Source organism: Saimiri boliviensis, chromosome 2 (assembly GCF_048565385.1).
Source record: "Saimiri boliviensis isolate mSaiBol1 chromosome 2, mSaiBol1.pri, whole genome shotgun sequence".
Taxonomy (NCBI): Eukaryota; Metazoa; Chordata; class Mammalia; order Primates; family Cebidae; genus Saimiri; species Saimiri boliviensis.
This window is the reverse complement of record NC_133450.1, coordinates 36,243,107-36,265,880: the sequence shown is the minus strand read 5'-3', so window position 1 is coordinate 36,265,880 and position 22,774 is coordinate 36,243,107. Positions and strand designations below refer to the sequence as shown.

The window sequence follows — 22,774 nt, the reverse complement described above, 5'->3', positions numbered from 1 at the left end:
GCTGGGGACTTGAGCTTCCAGGTAGCATCAGGAGGGCCTCAGCAGGCCCAGCTCACAGAGGTTGGGGTACATGAGGTGGTACAGGGTGTGGGTGTGTGGGTGTGTGTGTGTGAGAGAGAGAGAGAGAGAGAGAGAGAGAGAGACAGCAGCCCTGTACCACACGGCCTGGTGCAATCTATCCCAGCGTAGGAGGGCTTATGTAGCAGGTACAGAGAAAATTTTGCTAAAACAAAACAAATCCATATTTCCAGTCCTGCTGATCCCAATCCATGACCTCTGAGATAACAGGATGGAGGTACCGGGGACGCAGGCTCTCCTTGCAGCCTCCCCTGGCCTGTTCCGCACTCCTCAGGAGGAGTTCCCTGGAAGCAGCTGGGTGACGTCCCACAGGTCTCCCTTAAAAGCACTCATCCATCACCCTCTGTCCCCATGTCCCACCCTCCAGCGGCCTTACAGGCTCTGACCCCTGCCTGCTTCTCTCACCTGCATCCTGTATTCCTCACCCTCTCCCTCACCATGCTCCAGCCACACCAGCCTTTTGTCTGAACCTCAAACTCTTCCAGCTCATTTCCGTCGTTGGCTTTTGCACCAGCTGTTTCGTCTGCACAAAGCACTCTTCCCGCACCTTCAGAGGGGGACTCTCTTCATACTCTAGGCTTCCTGCAGACCTTTTGGGGCTACTTAGTCCAGAGGAGCTCCCTATTCATTTGCACACCACCCTGTTTTAATGTGTCACGATCTGTTATTTTCTTGCCTAGTTGCTTATTATCTGTGCTTCCCTGCCTTGGTTTACAAGAGATTTCTGGGCTGGTGGGCCTAGCTTCTGTGGACTCCACTGTTCACTGCCAGGAGCTGCTGCACACCTCCAAGTTCTCCTGCTCTCTGTGTGTTCTCAGCCTTCACACATGCTGTGCTTCCAACCTGGAGCGCCCGCTCTTCACCTCACCTCCCGCTTCACCCCGTCCTGGCTAAATCAGGCACAGAAATATTTCCTGATCTCCACTCCTCGATCTGGGTTAATCCCTCTTTCCCTAATAGTGAGCTGTCAGAGTTCTCAGCACCCTGTAATTCCATTGAAGGCATCCCACAGCAAGGGCACAGGAGTCTGTCTTGCTCCCACTTGTCCTGCAGGCCTGACACAGGCAGGCCCTGGTGCTCAGCAGGTGAATGGATACCCAAAGTCAACTATGTTGACCACACTGGAAGAATGTAGCCACTCTGCTGGTGACCGGCACACAGGACTTCCAGGTGCCAGGACTGGGTTTGTAAACTGAGAGCAGGGTGAGTGGGAGCTCCACGGAAACAGAAACCAATGTTGCCGGCTTTAAGTGAGCTCATCAGTCTCCAGATGGGCTAAGAGGAGAAAGAGTGTTCCAGGGAGAGGAGACACAGGGGCTGAAGGCCCAGAAGCCATAGGCAGGAGCCGCAGGGAGAACTACAAGTCAGTCTCCCTGGTTGGCACAGGGCTGGGGCAGAGGCGAGAAGTGAGGCCAAACCACAAAGGGTTTGTAAGCCTCGCTAAGGTGTCGAGCTTGATCCTCAGGGTAATGGGAAATCATTAAAGAGTCTAAAGTAGGGAGTGAAATGGTCAGATCTGCATCTAAACAGAAACTTCACAGCAGCTACAGGTATATCTTGGGATGCAGAACTGTATCCTTAACCTAAATCCTTATGTTCCCTCCCAGATGACCACACGCTGTGCTTCCAGCTCTCCTCACAGAATTCCTAAGTGGGTACAAAATGCAAAGGCTTCAGCAGAAATCTGCTCCTTGACCCCTATACTGGGTTGAATGATGGCCCACCCAAAAGATGTAGGCATGTCCAAGCCCCCTGAAGCTATGAGTGTTACCTTATTTTGAAAAGGGGTCTTTGCAGATGTAATTAAGGATCTTAAGATGAGATCATCCTGGATTACCTGGGTGGGCCCTACATGCAATGGTAAGTATCCTTTTAAGAGACAGAGGAGGAGGAGGCCATGTGACCACGGCAGAAATGGGTATGATGCCTAGGAAGCCAAGGATTGTTGGCAGCCACCAGAGGCTGGAAGAGGCAAGGCAGGATCCTGCCCTAAAGTCTCAGAGGAGATGCAGCCTGCTGATGCCTTGATCTGACTTCTGCCTTCCAGAAGTGTGAGAGAATACAGTTCCATTGTTTCCAGCTACTCATTTTGTGGTAATTTGTTTCAGCAGTCCTAGGACACTAATACAACCCCATACTCTCACTAAGAAGCTTCCAGGACCCTTCGCCATTTGGTGGACCCTTCTAAACCAGATAACTTCCTGTCTGTTTAGAAGCTGTAATTGTGACAGAGGCAAAGAGCCAGACTAAATCATCTGTGGATCTCCTTCTTTGTACGGTTTGTCACTAAAACGCCACCTTTGACCAAACCAAGAAAGTATGTAACCAGAATGAAACAACGGACAGATCAGTGGAGCTGGGTCTTTGGCCAAGGCCAGAAGACTCTAAGAGGGAAATGCTGGCAGGACTTTGCAGGGATTAATGGTTTGGAAAGAGGGAGGAGGACAGTGAGTGCTCTATGGTGGTGGGCACAGAAATGGCGGGGATGGTTGTCGTCTAAATAGATTCCAGATTCCTAGCTTCAAGTTCAAAAGCACCTGGTGGTTTTGGGAACTCGTGTTCCAGAACACTCAGCCTGGCCTTTAGGGTGGGTTCACTAAGACGTCACTTATCAAGAGTTTCTTAAAGTACCCACTACATGCTTGCTTTATTCGGCACTGTATCCAGCTAGGCACCTCGAAGGGTACAGTAAATGTCTGCATTTCTGGGCAATAAGATTCCAGGCTGGGCCGGGTGCAGTGGCTCACACCTGTAATCCCAGCACTTTGGGAGGCCGAGATGGGTGGATCACCTGAGGTCAGGAGTTTGAGACCAGCTTGGCCAAAATGGCAAAACCCCATCTCTACTAAAAATACAAAAAAAAAAAAAAAAAAAAAAAAAAAAGCTGGGGATGGTGACATGGCCTGTCATCCCAGCTACTTAGGAGGCTGAGGCAGGAGAACTGCCTGAACCCAGGAGGCAGAGGTTGCAGTGAGCTGAGATCGCACCACTGCACTTCAGCCTAGGCAACAGAGCAGGACCCCATCTCAAGAAAAAAAAAAAAAAAAGATTCCAGCCTACCTCTGAAAGTGTCAGTAATTAACCTTTGGATGTGTGATAAGTGTCTTGTCCTGGAAAAATCCTTATCCAACCCTGTAGATAGCCAGGGTTCTCTGTTAGAGCTTCTTTTTTGGAAGATTGCTCAACGTTGTAATGTTATAGGCTCCCCTTCAACATCTTCAGCCTCACAGGAACTAGCCTGGTCCTTGGTTCACTGTAGGTATCTAATAAGGAGTTGATGACTTTAACAGGCCAGTTTTCAGGCCCATCTGGGTTTTCAGAGGGCACCTGCAGAAGGTTCTTATTTTGCTGGGAGAAAGGTTTCAGCAGGTAGTTTCAAGCACTCTGAGGGCACTGACGGCCAGGGGCCCAGGTTTCATCCCAAGACAAGGAAATAGGACAAAGAGAAGAGGCCCAGGACAAAAAGAAGGCTGTGGGTGGGGGGGAGGGAGAGACGAGAGAGGGTGTAAAGCCCAAAGTCAGCGTTGCTAGAGGTCACAATCCTACAACTCTCCTCCACTAGGCTTGTGCCAATTGTCTTAAGTCCTGGCTAAGAGGGCATCCTACACCTCCTTCCTTGTAACTCCTTCTCTCTCTCCCTTCCCTCTCATTCCCAAACATTTTAATTTAACTGCAAATAGCACCCACATGAGCTGGACTCAAAGGCATCCAGAAACTCATCAAGTACAAAGGGCCATTGGACTCATCACAAATCCTGCCCCCTGTGGAAGGTCTCTGTTTATATCGAACAGAAGAGTGTTTTACTGAGAAAGGTGGTAAATCTGGGTGGCAGACTCTTTAAACAGACCTCTCCTGTAAAATAGAGAAATACTGGTGGGCATCTGAAATGGGAAGAAATGAGAGCACGCGTGTAGGGCACGAAGCTCAGTACTTGGCCGCGGTCACAATGCCAGTGGTCTTGGGGCTAGCCTTGGAACTGCAACTGCTATTTCGATTTTTTTTCTTTTTTTTCTTTTTTAGATGGAGTCTTGCTCTGTTGCCCAGGCTGGAGTACAATGGTGTGATCTCGGCTCACTGCAACCTCCGCCCTCTGGGTTCAAGCTGTTTTCCTGCCTCAGCCTCCCGATTAGCTAGGATTACAGGCACGTACTACCACACCCAGCTAATTTTTGGATTTTTAGTAGAGATGGGATTTCACTATGTTGGCGAGGCTGGTCTCAAACTCCTAACCTCAGGTGATCCACCCGCCTCGGCCTCCCAAAGTGCTGAGATATAGGCATGAGCCACCATGCCTGGCCAGTGTTTTAATTTTGAAAACCTGTCTCCTCTAATCTGCTGTGTGAGGAATCAGTCACTCCCTTTTCCTCTGTTTTCCTCTCTTAGTTTTACCAGGGCAGTGTAAACATCGCACCCTTCTCAGATAAGCACCCAGGAAGACAAGGGACGGCTAAGGTCATGTACTCACTGTCAGTAAACGTTAGGCTTTCACAACCTCCGGGCAGACTCCAGAAGATGTGGCTGAAGTGCTTAGTGTTACCTCTCCTGGGGCATTTCTCTCAACAGTGTTGTTAGCGCCCTTTGGATTGGGTGAGGGGAGGCGGAGGTGAGGAAGCAAAGTGTCAGGAAAGGCAGGTACCCACTGAGTAGAGTGGGGAAGTACCTGGCACTTTGGGAGGCTGAGGCAGGTGGATCACCTGAGGTCAGGGGTTCGAGACCAGCCTGGCTAACATAGCGAAACCTTGTCTCCACTAAAAATACAAAAATTAGCCAAGAGTGGTGTTATGCACCTGTCATCCCAGCTATGTGGGAGGCTGAGGCAGGAGAATCACTTGAACCCAGGAAATGGAGATTGCAGTGAGCTGAGACCGCACCACTGGACTCCAGCTTGGGTGACAAAGCAAGATTCCGTCCAAAAAAAGCCGGGAGGTGGGGAGAGTCTCAGCCTCTCTCAGTCTTCTCACAAGCAAGGGACTTGCCTCTCACTTCTTCTCTGAAGCTCCATAAAGGAGACCCTGTTTCACTTTGCTTGCCTCTTTCTTTCTATAAAATCTTGTTCTAATGGAACTACCTTATACATTTGTTTATGCTAACATGAAGATTTATGCTAGCTCATTTTCAAAAGGGAAAAAGCTTTCAGTCAAAGAAATGAAAACCTTCAAGTGAGTGAGGGAGGCAGAGGGCCTTCCCAATGATTTAGACAGCTCACCGCCTACTCCATCCAGAAAAGCAGTGGGTTTTCTATAACCCAGCTGTGACAGGGGGCCCAGGCCATTTGTGTTTGCTGAAATGACTGAGCGACTTCAAGACATGGTCTCACTCTGTCACCCAGAGTACAGTGGTGCAATCATAGCTCACTGCAACCTCCAACTCCTGGGCTCATGTGATCCTCCCGATTCAGGCTCCCCAGTATCTGGAATTATAGGTGTGTGCCACCATGCCTGGCTAATTTTTTGTTGTTGTTCTTTTGGAGAGATGGTGATCTCTGTATGTTGCCCAGGCTGGTCTCAAACTCCTGGGCCCAAGTAATCTTCCTACCTCAGCCTCTCAAAGTGCTGGGATTATAGGTGTGAGCCACCATGCCCGGCCTGACTGAGCAACTTATGAATCCTCCATCCTCTTCCTGGAAGTAGGAAAGTAGACAGGGGCTTGGTGGTGGTGGGAGACAGGGAAGCTCAATGGAGCAGAGGTACATAAAGAGGGAGAGATTACTCCTTCCAAATGCACTTCTCAGAAAAAGCAGGGCTGCCAGAGAGGAGTGCAGAGCTATTTCTTCGAAACATGACTTTCAATGTAACACAAAGTAAAGGGCTCTGGCCCTGTATGTCTTTGGGGGTCCCTCCTGCCCCATGAGATGTCCCAGGTCATGGCTGATGTTTCCAGGAGGAGCTTGTCTCATGGGCAGGTGCAGCCAACCTGTATACTGCCTGGTATTGCCCTCTGCCTGGGGGCATGGGACCAAAGTAAGGCCTGGATTACATTATGCTACCTGAGAATTGGGGTCAGTGGGTGATTTCAGGTTACCAGACAGTGTCAGAGCAGAGACAGTAAGAAGGATTGGCAGGGAGTGTCACCTGCCCCCTCCATCGGGTGGATCCACCCAGCAGCCCTCTTGGTGCAGGAGTGCATGATGCCAGGGTGCAAAGGGCCTGGCCCCCTGAAAAGTGGTTCCAAAAGATGAATAACAGATGGGCCAGAGCCAGTCTTGGAACACAAACACCAGTATATTTTATGTGCACAAATGTGAAAAGGAAGAGACAGAGGGACCAATGGAGACACAGAGCAGGCAATGGGCGCACAAACTGTCGTGTGTCCTTCTCAAGAGCTGCCCAGCTGGGAGACGGTCCCACCCACTTCAAAGGCCCTTTAGCAGAGCTGGCGCCTGCAGCTCCTCCAGGTCTGGGTGGCCCCAGGGTGGAAGGCATGCTACCTGCCATGGCTCCTCTAAGGGCTGGGCCTCTCACCTTTCTGCATCCCAGGGTAATGCCTGCAGTCCAGGGCTTCGTAAATGCAGGTTCTCATGAACTGACCCACTCAGCAGCTGCCTCCCCAAGAGACCCATGCAGAGTGAGGGACCAGGACAAAAGGGCCTCACGGGCACTCCCTAGGTATTATTGCTGTGAATAAGCATAGGCCATTGTGACTCACCGGCATTGAAGAGGGGACAGGGCACATGGGACAGGATGCCTCACAGACATCTGAAGCAGTTCAACCATGCAGGGCCACACATTGCAATCTGTAATCAGAGATGCTGCCATGTCCAGTGGAGAGAGGCCCAGGACACCAGAGGTTCACAAACAGCAGGCAAACACTCCCCACCAGCACCCTTAATGCTTGGCAGGGCTGGGATTATTCTAAACTTTGAGTCCCTGGGCACTAAGGGATTGGGGCCGTGATACCCAGAAAAGCAAGAGTTGAAGTCTGGGCTATCCCTGGTGAGATCTGAACCCGTAGATCCTGTGGTCAGGTCATGGGTTGTTGCCTTCCTTTGCTGGAGGTTTGATGCCCTATGAAGGGCAGTTGGAGCAATAGGACACCTAGATGGAGCAGAAACACAATGCTGGATGTTGCCAGGCACACAGGTGTACCCCAGGACCTCCTGCACTTGGGAGCTTATAGGACCCAGAGAGTAAATGGTGCCAGGGAATGCCCACAAGGCAACATCTGGAGCAGCAAGACCTGGTAGACCATTCAAGGGCTTGCTCTGGCTGAAAATAGCTGGTCACTGGACTCAGTTGTGGAATGGGGATGTAAAGACAGGTAGTGGGGTCTAGGAGCCCGCATGGAAGGCCTGAAGCGTTGCCGGGAGACTGAGACAACATGGAGTTGGGGAGAGAACCAAGGAGACAATTGCCCAGAGAGAACAGGGAAGCCAGACAATATTCTCCTCCTGGAATTTTCTCCACCTATAGATGGAAAACAGTCTACTTTCACCAGAAGTCTGATTCTCTGTAACCCCCAAAGCCCTGGAATTGGGGCCAAAATACAATCAAAAGGAGGGCTGGCCCCTGAAGAAAGTAGCTAATCCCTGGATTTGAAGAGCCTGCCCAGGAAATAGGCTAGGAAATACCCTTCATTCTGCTCTGGACAGGGCTAACTGCAGAAAATCCTGCCAAAGGCAGAGTCTGCACGCTTTTCTCCAGACCTAGGACACAACTGTGGCCCACCCCACCACACCCTGCAACCTGGGCCGTGCTATCTGCACAGTCTGGGCAGGACAGCCAGCAGGGAAGAGGACATTCTCTCCACAAGTGTTATCGTCACTTTGTAATGATCCATAAAAAGGGAAAAGCTAATTTCTACCTAAGAGTCCTAGTGTGGTGAAGAAGAGACCATGTACCATAGGATGGGCCACTTTCTAATGGACCCTTCCCCTTGGGGAGTGAAGGTCAGAGCCAAGTAGGCTGGAGTATGTCACCTGTCCACTGCCAGCAATGGACCTGTCATTGGGCAAAGTGAGTCAGGGGAACCAAGGTGCCAATGCCCATGAGTGTGGCAGGGTTAATACTGTTGAAGGAGTAAGCTCAAAGGGTCAGCCTTGCTGGGAGGAGTTTGGGGAGAGGGGCAGCCTCGATGTTTCGCTACAGGGCTGGGGCTCTGGCAGAACTAGAATTGATACCCTGCCAGAAAGGAGGCTCCAAGAGCCTTCTACAGCCACAAGGTTCTCCTCTCTTTCTTCTTCTCATTCTCCACCAGTCTCCAATGCTGGTTACCTGGCTCCTCCATCCCATAGAAAGCTAGATTGCTCAGTTCTGGCTTCAACATAAACCAGCCAGGGAATAGATGATCTAGAACTCTGCCTTTTCCCCACCAAACTGACTTGCCCCTAGGTCCCCATTGCGGATCCACAGGGCCTATCCCAGCCTGCCTGTGCATTGGAGGGCATCATTTGTTCTCAGCTGGGCCACTATGAGAAGGGAGCACTGCCACGGCCCACTAGACCAGGGGCAGGGAGGGGCAACTCAGGAACTCCCCAGGCATCAGGCCAGCGGGAACAGTGGAGGGAAAGCTGCCGGGGGTGGGAGCTGGGGGTGTCTCAGGGCTCCATCTCCAGCTCCTGTGCTGCCTAGGGAGCTGGGGTGGGGCAGCTGTGGTGACCGACATGGATAAAGAGCTGCTAATGGTAAAGGCCTTGAAAACAAGCGAGTAAAGGGGGAAACGCCACCGAACACACAGGGATTGAAACCTCCAAAAGCCCAAGGTTGGTGGGAATCCAGCACCACGGGGGGCCCCAGAAGGCCAAGGGAGCAGCGCAGGGCCCTGGGGGAGGGGAGAGGAGCCAAGGAAGGGTCTCCCAGCCCTTGCAGACCAGCGTTGCGGCCACGCAGCCTCCTGGCTGCCCAGTCTCTCCTCAGCTGCAGCTCAGCAGGCCCCTGGGGAGGTATTGGTTGCAAGCAAGCACCTGAATATTGCCTAATGGAACCAGCCAAAGCCCAACTAAATCCAGACGGGAGGGAAGAAGGTCAGGCCTTGCCTCCCACCTGCAGCCCCATTCTCATCGTCCCTTAGCCAGGACAGGGCCTGCTGCTTCCAAAGTCAACTACATAGTCCATTGCTGCTGGGCCACAGGCCTCCCGGCGCCAGCCTCTGAGCTGGGCCAGGATCCGTGGACCCTTCCAAATGTCCCTCTGCGACCTCCACACCCCGTCCCCCAACACCTGACCACCGCCCGCCACGGAGGTTAGGGGGCTGTGTGTGCCCTACACGGGTGAGCCTGGCCGAGGCAGGGCTTGTGCGGCATGGACGGGGCAACCTCGCCAGCTTGGTCTCTTGGTCCATGAGTTCCATGAGAGATCCCCAGGCCCCCAGCCGCTCCCTACTCAGTCAGTCTTGACGTGGCCATTGGCCAGAGCCAGGGCGCCACTGGGCTCCCCGGGCTCGGCGTCCTTGTCAAAGCGGAGGCGGAGGGTGTTGCGGATGATGAACTGCTCCATGATGAGGGCCCCGCAGAACCAGGGCACGGCGTACTCCAGGGTGATGAGGCCCATGAAGTCAAAGTCGAACTGGGAGTAGTCCCAGGGGCAGGCGTTGAACTGGCGCAGGATGAAGCCGGTGGTGAACTCCCACAGGTAGGTCCAGAGCGTGTAGATGAGGCAGCGCAGGAGCAGCGGGCAGCGGCCGCGAAGCCGCAGGTACATGCGCTCCACGATGAGTATGGAGGTGCCGTAGATGAAGAGGGCCCACACGCTCGTGACCCCTGGGAACTTCCAGTTCAAGTTCACCACGAACTCCCAGGCCGCCGTGAACATCACCTCGCAGAAGTAGCCGTGGATGGCGTACAGGTACCAGCGGGACAGCGCCGTCAGGGGCTCGGCAGACGCCATGGCGCCGACTGGGGCTGGCTGCGGGTGGGCACAAGAGAGACAGGTGAGGGCCCGACGCGGTGGCTCACTCCTGTAATCCCAGCACTTTGGGAGGCTGAGGCAGGAGAATCACTTGAACCCACGAGGCAGAAGTGGCAGTGAGTTGAGGTGGTGCCATTGCACTCCAGCCTGGGCAAGACAGCAAGACTCCTCTCAAAAAAAAAAAAAAAAAAAAAAAAAAAGACCAGAACAACCTATCCACCCCGCTGACTGCCTCTCCAACTCCACCCAAATGCTACTTAGAGGGAGGTGTCTCTACTCCCTACAGCTTTTTTGGATTATCTGTGGTCAGTTGAAGAGTCTGCTGTCCTGGTCCACCGGTCCTCCCCATTTCGAGGCTACTTGCTGATTTCTCAGCAGGCCTATCCACTGGGGACCCCATTTCTGCCCCAGCTTCTCAAACAGTTCCACCTCACTCATATTTCTGAGATGTAAGTGACCTATCACATTTGTCCTTGTGTGTGTGCGTGCCATTTTTTAACCCATTTTTAAGTGTACAACTCAGTGGCAGTAAGTACATTCACATTGTTGTGCAACTATCCAGCAACCATCTCCAGAATTTTTTCATTGTCCCAACCTGAAACTTTGTATCCATTAAACACAAACTCCCATTCCCCAAACCCCAAGCCCCTGGCAACCACCATTTTACTTTCTGTGTCTGTGAATTTGACTAACTCTGGATGCCTCATATAAGTGGAATCATACAAACACTGTCCTTTTGTGACTGGCTTAGCATAACTGGCTTAGCTTTCCCTTAGCGTAACGTTGTTAAGTTTCATCCATGTTGCAGCACATGTCAGCATTTCCTTCCTTTTAAAGGCTGAATCATACTCCATTGCCTATATCACCATATTTTGTTTATCCTTTCATCCATTGATGGACACCTGGGTTGCTTCTACCTTTTGGCTACTGTGAATAAGGCTGCTGTGAACACGGGTGTACAAAGGTCTGTTTGAATCCCTGCTTTCAACTCTTTCAAGTACATACCCAGAAGTGGAAATGCTGGATCCTATGGTAATTCTATAGTTAACTTTCTGAGGAACCGCTGCGCTGTTTTCCACAGTGGCCACAACCATTTTACATTCTCCATAAGCAATGCACAAGGCTTCCAATTTCTCCACATCCGCCCCAAACACTAGTTATTTTCTGTTTTGTTTTTATAATGGCCATCCTAATGGGTGGGAGGTGGTTCTCTCATTGTGGTCACATTTGTCTTTGCTCCATTAAATGGGGTTTTAGTGTTTGGTTTCAGTGTTGAGGGGAAACCAATGGATTGACACAGGAAAGAGTCCTCCCCTGTTCTTCTGACTCCCTTCCCTTCCCCTCTTTGAAACCCCACCAGTCTTCAAGGTCCGCTCCCATGCTGCTTCTCTCTACTTTCTCCTCGCCCTCCACCAGCAACAGTCTGCACCACTCATCTGGCCCATTATCAGGTGCTACCTCAATGGCTTTTTGAAGAACGTGCCCTCATAATCCAACTAGCCTGTGAACTCCTTGAGGACAGTGACTGTTGCACAGGCTGGTGCTTTGTGGCCTTGACATGGGCCTCTCCTGGGCAGGCCCTCTCTAAATGACATGTCCTGTCATGTAAAGGGTAGCATGGGACTACATTAAGAATGGGAAGGTATGGCTTGAGAACATAAATCCCAGCTCTGCCAGCTGCCAGAGGTTTCACATATCTGTCCATCCCTTCTCCAAGGAGGGACAAGAGACTGAGGTTAAGGACATGAATCTGCAGTGTCTGGGAATCCCAGCCTCACATTTCAGCTGAAGCAGTCCTGGTCACATTAATACCTACCCATCCTTGTGCATTGCTATGTGGTCTTCCAAGCACTTCATTCATATTTTGTCATGTTTCTTACATAATTAAGATTCACATGAATGCCACATAACTTTGTTCCCATTTTTTTGGAGTGAGACAGAGCTCAGAGAGCAGACATCATTTGCCCCATATCCCAGGACCAGTAAATGACTTAGACTAGAACCAGTATCTCTTGCTTTCTACTTCAAAACTTACCCCACTGCACATGACTGCCCATCTCTTAGACATATGTACTGAATGCCACTCCCCTGCTCAAAAATGCTCGATAGCTCCCTATTTCCTAATGAGACACAACAGTATCCTTGGCCTGCCATTCAAGATTCTTCATGACCTCGCCCTGATTGACTCTTCAGCCTTTTCCTCACAAACCAGCTCTTCCTGTCTTTCATCTCCATGCCTTTGCAGGTCCTGTTCATTCTGTGGGGTGTGCCTTTCTCCTCTCAATTCCGTGAGTATAAACCAGCTTACAGATTACCTTCAGAACAAAATCTCTTTCATCTTCCCAGGTCCCAAGTCCTCTCCTCCTCCTCTGAATTTCTACAGCAATTACTCTGTCTCACTCCCTTTGGTACAGGTTATCTTCTGTTACATTATGTTGAGAATTTCAGTCCCCAGCCGGACCTCTTTCCTGTGTGCTGTACGTACAGCTCCTGCTCTTCACTAGGCAGCTCCCACTAATGTCCCACGAACTCATGGGCAGGTGTAGTGGCTCATGCCTTAATCCTAGAACTTCGGGAGATGGAGGCAGGAGGATCGCTCAAGCCCAGAACTCTTGAGTTTGAGAACAGCCTACGCAGTGCAGTGAGACCCTGTCTCTAAAATATAAATAAAATCAAACTCATTATCTTTTCACCAAAACCTGTTTCCCTCCTAAGACCCCTACCCCAATTAATGGTACCACCATGCACCCAGTTAGAACTAGAGGCCTCAAAGTCACTCTGGCTTCCTCTGCAACATCCCCACCCTAACATGAGTTCCTGAGAGTGACGGGCTTGCCTGCCTGGTTCAGCACAGTATTCTCAGTGCCTGGCAAAAAGCCCAGCACACAGAAAGCATTCAAGACAAGAATAAAGGCATTTCTTAGTTAGCAGTTGCCACATAACAAATCATCCCCAAAACCCTGGCCTAAAACAAATACCATCTACTGTTACAGCTCACGTGTCTGTGGTTGGCAGATGGCTGGTGCAATGTAGCTCCACTCCACCTGTCTCTCATCCTCCTCTGAGGCCCAGAGGACTTGCCTGGGCATATTCTTCTCATGGCAAGGGCAGAGACACAAAGGTGAGCAAGCCCAGTTGCATGAGTGCAACTCAAGACCCTGGTTAAGGCATGCCCACCACCATCCCACTGGCTAAGAGAAAGCCACCAAGTCAGCCACTAACACCCACCCTTTCTACCTCTTTAATATCTTTGGGATCTATCCCCTCCTCTTCATTCCTCTTCGCATTGCTACCACTGCTCTGGTTCAGGCACTCATCATGTCTCACCTGGATGACTCCAAAGGTCTCCCAGCTTTGCCTTCTTCCTTCTGATTCACTCAACACAGGACGAAAGAGTGTGTAGAAAAAACTGCAACCTTTCTAAAGTACAAATCCAACGTTTCTTGCCCCTTAAAACCTGTGAGTGGATCTTCAACATCTATAGGGTAAATAAAGCTCAAACCCCAGCTGGGGACAGCTGGCAAAGCCCTTGACAACTTGTCCCTGACTCCAATCCTGTCCTCCAGATCTCCACCTTGCTATTTTTGCTACCTGGGCCCCTCTCAGGACTGGTGAACCCATAATCCTCCTTTAAGACCCAGCTCCTCCTCTGTGAGGACTTTCCTAAGCACCGTGACTCCAGAGCTGTCTGTTGACTTCTGCACCCTCCCTTCTCTGTGGTGACAGTGAGCACTCTGCTGGATTCATCTGAAGGCCAGCACCGGCAGCCTCCTGAGGAAGGCTTATTTAATAAGTGGTAAGAGAAAAAAGCAGGATTCAAAACTGAATATTCAACCTAACTTCGATTCTGCAAAGCCATGCATACATGCACATATACAAAAAAATCAAACAATCATCTCTGGATGGTGATATCATTGATTTTTTGAATATTTTTCATCGTACTCTTTTTTCCTAACAAGCATATATAACTTTTATAAAACTAAAATTTCATCTTAAAATTGCTTGTGAAATGAATATGTATTCACCATGTTCATACCTCATATATAGAAGGTGTTCAATGAATTTGCTAAGCAAATGAACCCGAAGAAACCCGAAGTCACGCAAAATTAATGCAGGTTCTTCCTTCCTGGGTCTTCCAACAACAAACCATACCTCTCAGGTCTGGATATGGCCAGCTGGTTAAGCTCAGGGGCCCCAGATGATTCTAACTGCCTGGGTTGGAATCCTGGCTGATGCTTTCCACCTGTGGGACCTAATAGAGGCTGCTTGACCACCCTGTGCCTCAGGGTCCTTGTAGGTAAAGTGAGGATAAAGGAAGTAATGACCACAGAATGCTGTTGTGAGGATGAATGAGCCAGTACACATACACCACTTAGAACACAGCCAAGACTCCAGAAAGGGCAGCTGTCATTTCCGGCACAGAGCCAGGCTTCTAGACAGCCCTTCCTGCTTTTATGCCACCTCCTACCTGATGCAGGGTGGCTGTGCCTCTGCTCTCGGCAGTCTCTAGGAAAGCCCTTCCTGTCCAGCAGGTTAGGTCTTCATCCCCACCCTGAGCACCAAGCTAGGGAGCCGAGAAATCCAGTGGCAACAATACTACCACATACAGCCCTCAGGAGAACAAAACCCACAGACAGCCCGAGAGAGTGAGCCTGAGCCTCCAGCTTCCCTGTGGCTACTGAGGGATGAATGGAAGAGGAAGGGTCTCAGCCAGCCCGAGGTGGAGGCTTGAAAAGAGGGTAGACTGAAAGAGTCACAGCCTGTCACCCCCTCATTTTATCCTATGCCTCCCACCGCCAGGCAGAGAGAACAGACCCAGGCTCCAGGGGAGCACACTGAGGCAGGCTGATGGCCTGAGACAGATGGCACAGTGCAGGGATGCAGAGACGCCCGAACCTCCTGCCCTGACTCAGGCCCCGTGACCTGCACATACACCCCTGGCTCTCCCAGTCCCCAGGGCCCAGGCTGAAGGAAGGGGAACCTCACTTACAGGGCTCTCCTGCAGCAGCCTGAAATGACTGTATGGATCTCATCACTCAGGCCAGCCCCTTAGCCTTGATGCTGACTTTAAACGTTGCTCTTCTTGCCTCTGATCTCTCTGGGACGGCCCAGAATGGCTTCCCAGCTGGTAACAGATAGGAAGGTCCAGTCTCTTCCCCAACCCCAGCAGGTAACTTGGGAGAATTAGACCCCAAAACCCTCGGAGCAGAAGCAAGATGAAAGGGGTAGCTGTCAAAGGGAGAGAGAAACCTAGGGTGAGAGACAGCAAGTTCCTGGATAGAAGAGTTGATGGAGTTCATGCCTGTAGTCCCAGCATCTTCGGAGGCCGAGGTGGGAGAATAGCTTAAGGCCAGGAGTTCAAGACCAGCCTGGGTGACATAGCGAGACCCCCATCTCTAGACAAAAAAAAAAAAAAGCAACCTGGTTTGATGTGTGTGCCTGTAGTCCCAGATTCGAAGGCAGGAGGGTTTGTTGAACTCAAGAATTCAATGCTACAGTGGGCTATGATTGTGCCACTGTACTCCAGCATGGACAATGAGCAAGACCCTGTCTCTTGAAAAAAAAAAAAAAAAAAAGAAAGAAAGAAAGAAAGAAAAAGAAGGAAAGAAATATAAAGAAGTGAGATGGGGGAGAGAGAAACAGAGTGTGCCCCAGGCCCAGGTTCTGTTTCTGGGCAGCAGGAAGCCCATGGTGGTAGATATCGGGGAAGCACAGCACAGCGAGGTCAGTGTCCGATGGTGGAGCTAGGAGAACAGAGCGGGTCCATGCAAGACCAACAGGGAAAATGAAAGACCTGGCTTGGGGCAGAAGATGGGGTTGAAGAGAAGGAATAGGAGACGGTGTCATCAGCTGAGGTGGCAGCTACCAGTGTGGTGGGGAAGATGATACTATTAGACGCTGGGCATTGACTCGGATGCATTTTCAGAACCCCACTCTCCAAACCCATTTCTAGTCAGCACAGGAGCTGTGCTTAACTTTGAGCTAGGACAGGCTCGCCCACCACATCCAGGGCCTGACAGGCCTCTATTCCCTGCCCTGGCATCCGCCCACCTGACTTCCTGTACCCCTGAGCCCCTTCCACTAGCTCCTTGCTCAGCTCTGGGATCAGAGCCCTGGGAAAGCCTGCCACAGGAAGAACCAGCAGCTCAGTGCACCTTGGCCTGTTTCTCTTGGTGACAAACAAAACTGTCCTGAGACCTGTAACATGAAGATAGGACAGCCCAGGAACAGAAATTCAGGGTGGATTGGCCGGGTGCGGTGGCCTAGCACTTTGGGAGGCTGAGGTGGATGGATCACCTGAGGTCAGGAGTTCAAAACCAGCCTGACCATCTTGGTGAAACCCCACCTTTAAAAAAAACGAAAAGAAAGAAATTAAGCGTGGATTGAAGAGGAGGAGAGTGTGAGCAAGACCGAATGCTGGAGGACAGAGTTTGGAGAGCAATGGACAGCTTCACAAGCAGGGTTTGGGTGAACAACACTCAAATCCAAGAGTCCTCATACCTGATGAAAGGGCCTGGGCAAACACAGTCCCAGTGAAGGGCCAGGACTCAAGATGACTTGTGAGATCCGGGAAATACCCCTCCAAGGGAACAGGTGATGGGGAGGGGGAGCTAGCTTTCAGAGCCCTGCTTGCTAAGAGAATCTCACTGGCTGCTCTCTGAGCCTGCTGAGCTGTTCCATAGGGTGGCAGGGAACACCACCAGCAGTTGAGAGGGGGTAAAGAGACTGATATCAAAGTCTAAGACAGGATGTTTTGGTACCAGTACCATGCTGTTTTGATTATTGTAGCCTTGTAGTATAGTTTGAAGTCAGGTAGCATGATGTGACAGGGGGGATGAAGACAGCAAACCACCATGGCATATATGTACCTACGCAGCAATCCTGCAGGATGCAGGATGTGCACATATACCCCAGAGCCCAAAGTACAATTAAAAAAGAAAAAGAAAAAAAAAGTCTAAGACAGGCTGAAGGCAAAACCAGATGGAATGACTGCCCTTGGTTTTGTTACAAACACCCATCTTGTTTCTGGGGGCTAAGGTGCCACAACACAATGACTGGGAATTTCTGTCCAGAGAAGCATCTTGCCAGGAAATCAGGATTCCCCTCCCATGCAACTTGCCTGGGTAGGCCTTCCGCTTTCACCCCACTCACTTCCCAAGCCTCACTACCCATCCCCAGGGACCCCGTCACTACAGTTCCATGTTCTGGGAAGACCCACAGCCCTTCTAGGAGGCCCCTGAGGACAAGGCAGTGGCGGACAGCTTCAGGAGTCCCTGGGTGGCTCTGTGCTGAAGGTGAGTGGCTTCAATAAGGGCAGAAACCTCCCTGAACGTCCCCTGTGGTCATGAAGTTAGCAGGGAGGAAAATAGGGCTTGCTCAGGGCCAGAAGGGAAGCAAGTGGAGGGAAACTCCTGTAGCCACTGGCTGGTGCACATGCCACAGAATTCCACCCTCGTGCTGTGGGCACCCCCCAGGAAAGCCCCAGGGATCAGCGACACTGCAGGCCTTGATGGAGTCCTCCCTCCACCTCCCAAGTCACAATAATAATAACCACATGCTCTTCTCAGTATTTCCATGTATTAACTCAAAAAATCCTCAAGCCCATTTTACAGTTGGGAAAAGTGAGGCAGAAAGAGCCTACATTCTTTTTTTTTTTCTCATGAAGTCTTGCTCTGTTGCCCAGGCTGGAGTGCAGTGGCATGATCTTGGCTCACTGCAACCTCTGCCACCCAGGTTTAAGTGATTCTCCTGCCTCAGCCTCCTGAGTAGCCACCACACCCAGCTGATTTTTTTTTTTTTTGTATTTTTAGTAGAGATGGGGTTTTGCCAAGTTGGCCAGGCTGGTCTTGAATTTCTGACCTCAAGTGATATGCCTGCCTCAGCCTCCCAAAGTGCTGGTATTACAGGCATGAGCCACTATGCCTGGCCAAGCCTACATTCTTATAACTATAAAAGGCAAGGCTGGGGTTCAAACCCCACAAATCTGACTCGAGTCTTAGCACCTAATCAACACACTGCACTTCCCCTGAGGCTGACTACAGGCTCTTCCGAGGCACTATAGTTTTCTGAGTTTCTGCTTCTGGAAGGCTGGGATGGTATGTGGAGAGACAATAGGAAGCAAGGAGAAGGTTGTGAACTTTTGGGTGGATCATTAACAAACTTCCCAACTGGGTGTCAGAGGTCCCAAAGGCTCCCAGCCTGTTCCTCAGGATCCACACAGAGGCCCTCCAGGTCAAAGCTGACAGTCACAGGACCATGACAGCAACCAACCCTCAGGCCTCAAGGCATGTGCCATTCAAAGGCCCCTCACCAGGACACACACAACCCAGACGCCCCCTGACTGCTAGCCCACCCCAGTGCTCCTGGGAGTCTCAGATGGCCCAGCCTTGCCATGGAAACACCAGCCAAGAGTAGGGGCCTGCTACCCAAAAGTGCAACAGCTAGCGTGTCAGGAGCAACAGTTCACACAGAGGATTTTAGGGGGCCTCGGATACCAAGCAAAGCCCAGCAGGAGGCGGAAGAGGGTAAGTGAGGTTGGGGTATGGAGTCAGTTCTGGCACAGAGGTCCCTGGGGCTCAGGAAGCAAAGGATGTCCTGCACGGGGGACTGGCAGGCTGGCATCCCAGACCTGCACATGGCTGCCTCTTTGTTACCATTCAGGTCTCAGCTCAGCTGTCACATCTCAGGGACTTTTGATTCCACAACCCAAAATAGCCTTTGTCACTCACATCATCTCATTTTATTTTCTACATAGCACTTTCACTTTCTGACATGTTGCTACTTAATGGTGATCTGTCTCTCCTCAACTAGAATGCAAGCTTCATAAGGGCAGGGGCATTGTCTTGTTCACTGCTGTGTAATCAGTGCCTAGAGTGGTGTCTGGCAATAATATCTAGTAATACTTCCGGAATGAATGGATGGATGAATGGGCCCAAACAGGCTCAGGCCCTTAAACACTGATGAGGGCTGGTATAAGCAGCTAGCTGCCTCAGCTTCTCTTCCCTCCTTTCTTGAGAAATATAGCCATCTAAAATGTTTAAGTTTAGCATTTAAAATTTTTTTCTGAGTATAAAAGTAACATATGCTCACAGCTGAAATTTAAACATTGCATAATGACATAGAAAGCAAAAGTTCCAGGTGGGATATGGTGGTTCACGCCTGTAATCCCCATACTTTTGGAGGCCGAGGCAGGCAGATCACAAGGTCAGGAGTTTGAGACCAGCCTGGCCAACATGGTGAAACCCTGTCTCTACTAAATATACAAAAATTAGCTGGGCATGGTGGCATGTGCCTGTCTTGAGGTGCAAAACTGTCCTGAAGCCTGTGACGTGAAGATAGGACAGCCCAGGAACAGAAATTCAGGGTGGGTTGAAGAGGAGGAGAGTGTGAGCAAGACTGAATGCTGGAGGACAGAGTTTGGAGAGCAATGGACAGCTTCACAAGCGGGGTTTGGGTGAACAATTTAGGAGGCTGAGGCAGGAGAATCTCTTGAAGCCAGGAGGTGGAGGTTGCAGTAAGCTGAGATTGTGCCACTGTACTCCAGCCTGGTGACACAGCAAGGCTCTGTCTCAAAAAAAAAAAAAAAAGAGAAAGCAAATACATCTTAGAGAAAGTTGCTATTAATGGTATGTTGTATAGTCATCCAAATTAAATTTTATTTTTAAAAAAAGCCAATACGTGAATCATAGAAAAAGCATTCATAGGCTCGGTATGGTGGCTCATGCCTGTAATCCCAGCATTTTGGGAGGCTGAGGCAGGAGGACTACTTGAGCCCAGGAGTTTGAGACCAGCCTGGGCAACACAGCAAGACCTCATTTCTAATAAAGAAAAAAAAAAGCATTCATAATTCCAAACTAGCAGCGATGATCATTTCTCCCTTGCAATATTTTCCTATATGTGTATTTTACCAGTCACCATAATATACTTATTCTGCAACCTGCCATTTTCACTTGTTATAACTATCTTTCCAAGTTGTTATATAGCCTCTGTGCTCATTATTATAATGGCTGTGTACTAACTATTCCACCAAGTGGAAAATTGTAATTTACTTAACCTAGGTGTCCAAAGGGAGCAACTATTTCCCATTTCTACTACTACAGATGACACAACAGGAAGTACCTTAATACCTGTAACAGAATAATTCAGCCCTTTTCCTCTCTGGTACTATTTCTTAATGAATAATTGCAGAAGTGGAATCACTGAACCAAACGGTCCAAAGTCTTAAGCCTGACGGCATAGATTGCTCCAAGGAGATGTGTCATGTGATGTCTCCCATCTGAGTCACCACATTCCCACAGAGGCATCCATGGCCATCTCTCTACCCTCAACCCCCTTCTCCACCCTGCCTCCTACAGCCTAGCCTTGCTCACACCACCCTGGCTACAAATCAACTCAAGAACACACTTCCTGAAAAACACTCATCAAACTGATTTTGCAAGCCCAGGCTGAGTGGAAAACAGTTCTGGCTCTGAATTGTAAACTCTCAACTAGGAGAGTCAAGATCTACCTAAAGTGGAGGAAGACCTGATTACCCCTCTTCCACTCCCTGCAAACTCCTGCATGGAATCTGAAGCTCTGGACTCCCATGGACCAGCCTAGGAACTCGTAAAAAAGTTTGTTTGTTCAAGATTACAAAAACCCAGCTCTGCTTGTCATGCCTTCTGGGGAGCTTCCTTCCTGCAGGCCTCTGATCCCACCAGCTGCGGGCCGTGCACAGACATAACAGCCTTCAGGCCAGACAGGCCTCTGAGGGTTGGGAAAGCAGCCAATTGTCATTTTTTAAGGCATCATCAAGGAAAAGCCAGGGGCTGAGGCTGGAAAGAAAGGCCTGTGAGGACAGGCAGGGCTATGAAGTTAGGAGCCTCTCATCCCACCTGGAGCTTGTCTTGCTGAGGAGGAGATGCTGCTGCTAACATGTGGCAAAAGCAAGAGGACCTGCTCCTCTGGATCCCCTGGTGCTCACTCTTATGGCAGCTAAGGCTCACAAATTCCCTCACTTCCCAGGGCCCTGGATGCCCTACTCAAGGCCTCCTGGACCAGCACCACATGCATTGCTCATGGCTTCTGGGCAGAGTTCAGTCCCAGGTGATGCACAGTGATGCACACTGCACAGATCTGAAGCCCAAAGTAGACACTGTCTCCCAGGTGTGGGTGCTCACTTTACTCATGTCAGCCAATCTGGGTGATACCATTGGCTCTGTCCCCACCCAAATCTCATCTTGAATTCCCACATGTTGTGGGAGGAACTGGGTGGCAGGTAACTGACTCATGGGGCCAGGTCTTTCCCATGCTATTATTGTGATAGTGAATAAGTCTCATGAGATCTGATGGGTGTCTTTTGTTTTTTGTTTTTATTTTTGAGATGGAGTCTCGCTGTGTCCCCAGGCTAGAGTGCAGTGGCACAATCTCGGCTCACAGGTTCAAGCAATTCTCCTGCCTCAGTCTCCTGAGTAGCTGGAACTATAGGCATGTGCCACCACACCCAGCTAATTTTTGTATTTTTAGTAGAGACAGGGTTTCACTATGTTTGACCAGGATGGTCTCGATCTCTTGACCTCGTGATCCACCCACCTCGGCCTCCCAAAGTGCTGGATTACAGGTGTGAGCCACCTGTAATTGCCTGGCCAATCTGATGGTTTTATAAGGAGGGAGTTTCCCTGCACAAGCTCTCTCTCTTTGCCTGCTGCCATTTATGTAAGATGTGACTTGCTCCTCCTTGCCTTCCACCATGATTGTGATTCCTCCATGCCTACCCATCCATGTGAAACTGTGAGTCCATTAAACTTCTTTTTCTGTATAATTACCCCGTCTCAGGTATGTCTTTATCAGCAGCATGAAAACGAACTAATACACTGGGTCTGGCCTGGTTTTTAGAGGCCACGTAGCCATAAGACAGCTCCAGCATGTGATGGCCCAATATTGCTTGACATTCCCCTCCCACTGCAGAACCACAGAATGGGAAACAGACTCAGAACTAGAACGTCCAGACTTGTGCCCATGCTGATGAGATGCTGAGCAGGCAGGATCGCTAGGCTGGTGATCCCCTGGGTGCTTGTAACATACTCACTTATCACACCCTTGAGTGCGCAGCTCAGAACAGACATCAGGATCACTGTCCAGGAGTGTCCCGGGTTAACCTTTTTGGCTGGACCTTCGTGCCGTAGTCAGCAACATAGGCAAGCATCAGCCCTAGGGCTCAGCTGATCCTTGGCTGGTTGGCTGGCAGCTTCCTTGTGTCCCTGGGAATAAACGAGGAGGGCTTTATTAGCTTAAACGGCCCCCAGCAGATCCAAGGCAAACACTGCAAGGGCCTGGGCTCTGGGCTCAGCACCAGACACTCCTCCCGCCCTGGCCACCAGGGCCCCTCTCCTGCAACCTGCCCCCTCTCCTCTGCATCTGGTTTGCTTAGGTCTGATTAATCCAGCCACAAGAGTCTGGGATGGTCCTGAACAATCCACATGTCGGGGGTTAGGACTTAGGGCTTCTTGCCTGAATGTGCACACACTTGTGACTCTGAGAGGGGATATAATTTTAGAATCTAGCTCCATTCTCATTCAGCTTCAAATTACATTCTCACCTTCACCCTGTAGTGAGTACATCTGTTCTCAAGGGCAGTCAGAACCTCATGGAAGGCAGACAATGTAGGACATTTGTTTCAGCATTTTGAGAGCAGAGAACAAGCATACATGCAGAAAAACAAAATGTGTGAAAAACCTTTCTATGTGCAATTCTACTTCTCATCTATTCATCTCACTTTATTATTTTACCATTATTATGGTTGAGGCCCTTCCTGTGAACATCAGTAACTAGCTACAAGCAAATACAAATCTTACTTTATAATGCCCTTTGCCCTT

General features: G+C 50.3%; 1 protein-coding gene across 1 annotated transcript; it reads right to left on the bottom strand.

Annotated features, from left to right (window-relative positions):
- Nucleotides 1-5,452: 5,452 nt before the first annotated feature.
- TMEM229B (transmembrane protein 229B) lies at nt 5,453-22,153 on the bottom strand. Its single transcript, XM_039468746.2, has 2 exons — nt 21,988-22,153; nt 5,453-9,917 (listed from the first exon to the last, which is right to left on the bottom strand). Exon 2 carries the CDS (start codon nt 9,897-9,899, stop codon nt 9,396-9,398), a length of 504 nt encoding a protein of 167 aa, XP_039324680.1. The 5' UTR covers nt 9,900-9,917; nt 21,988-22,153; the 3' UTR covers nt 5,453-9,395.
- Between the last annotated feature and the right edge of the window lie 621 nt (nt 22,154-22,774).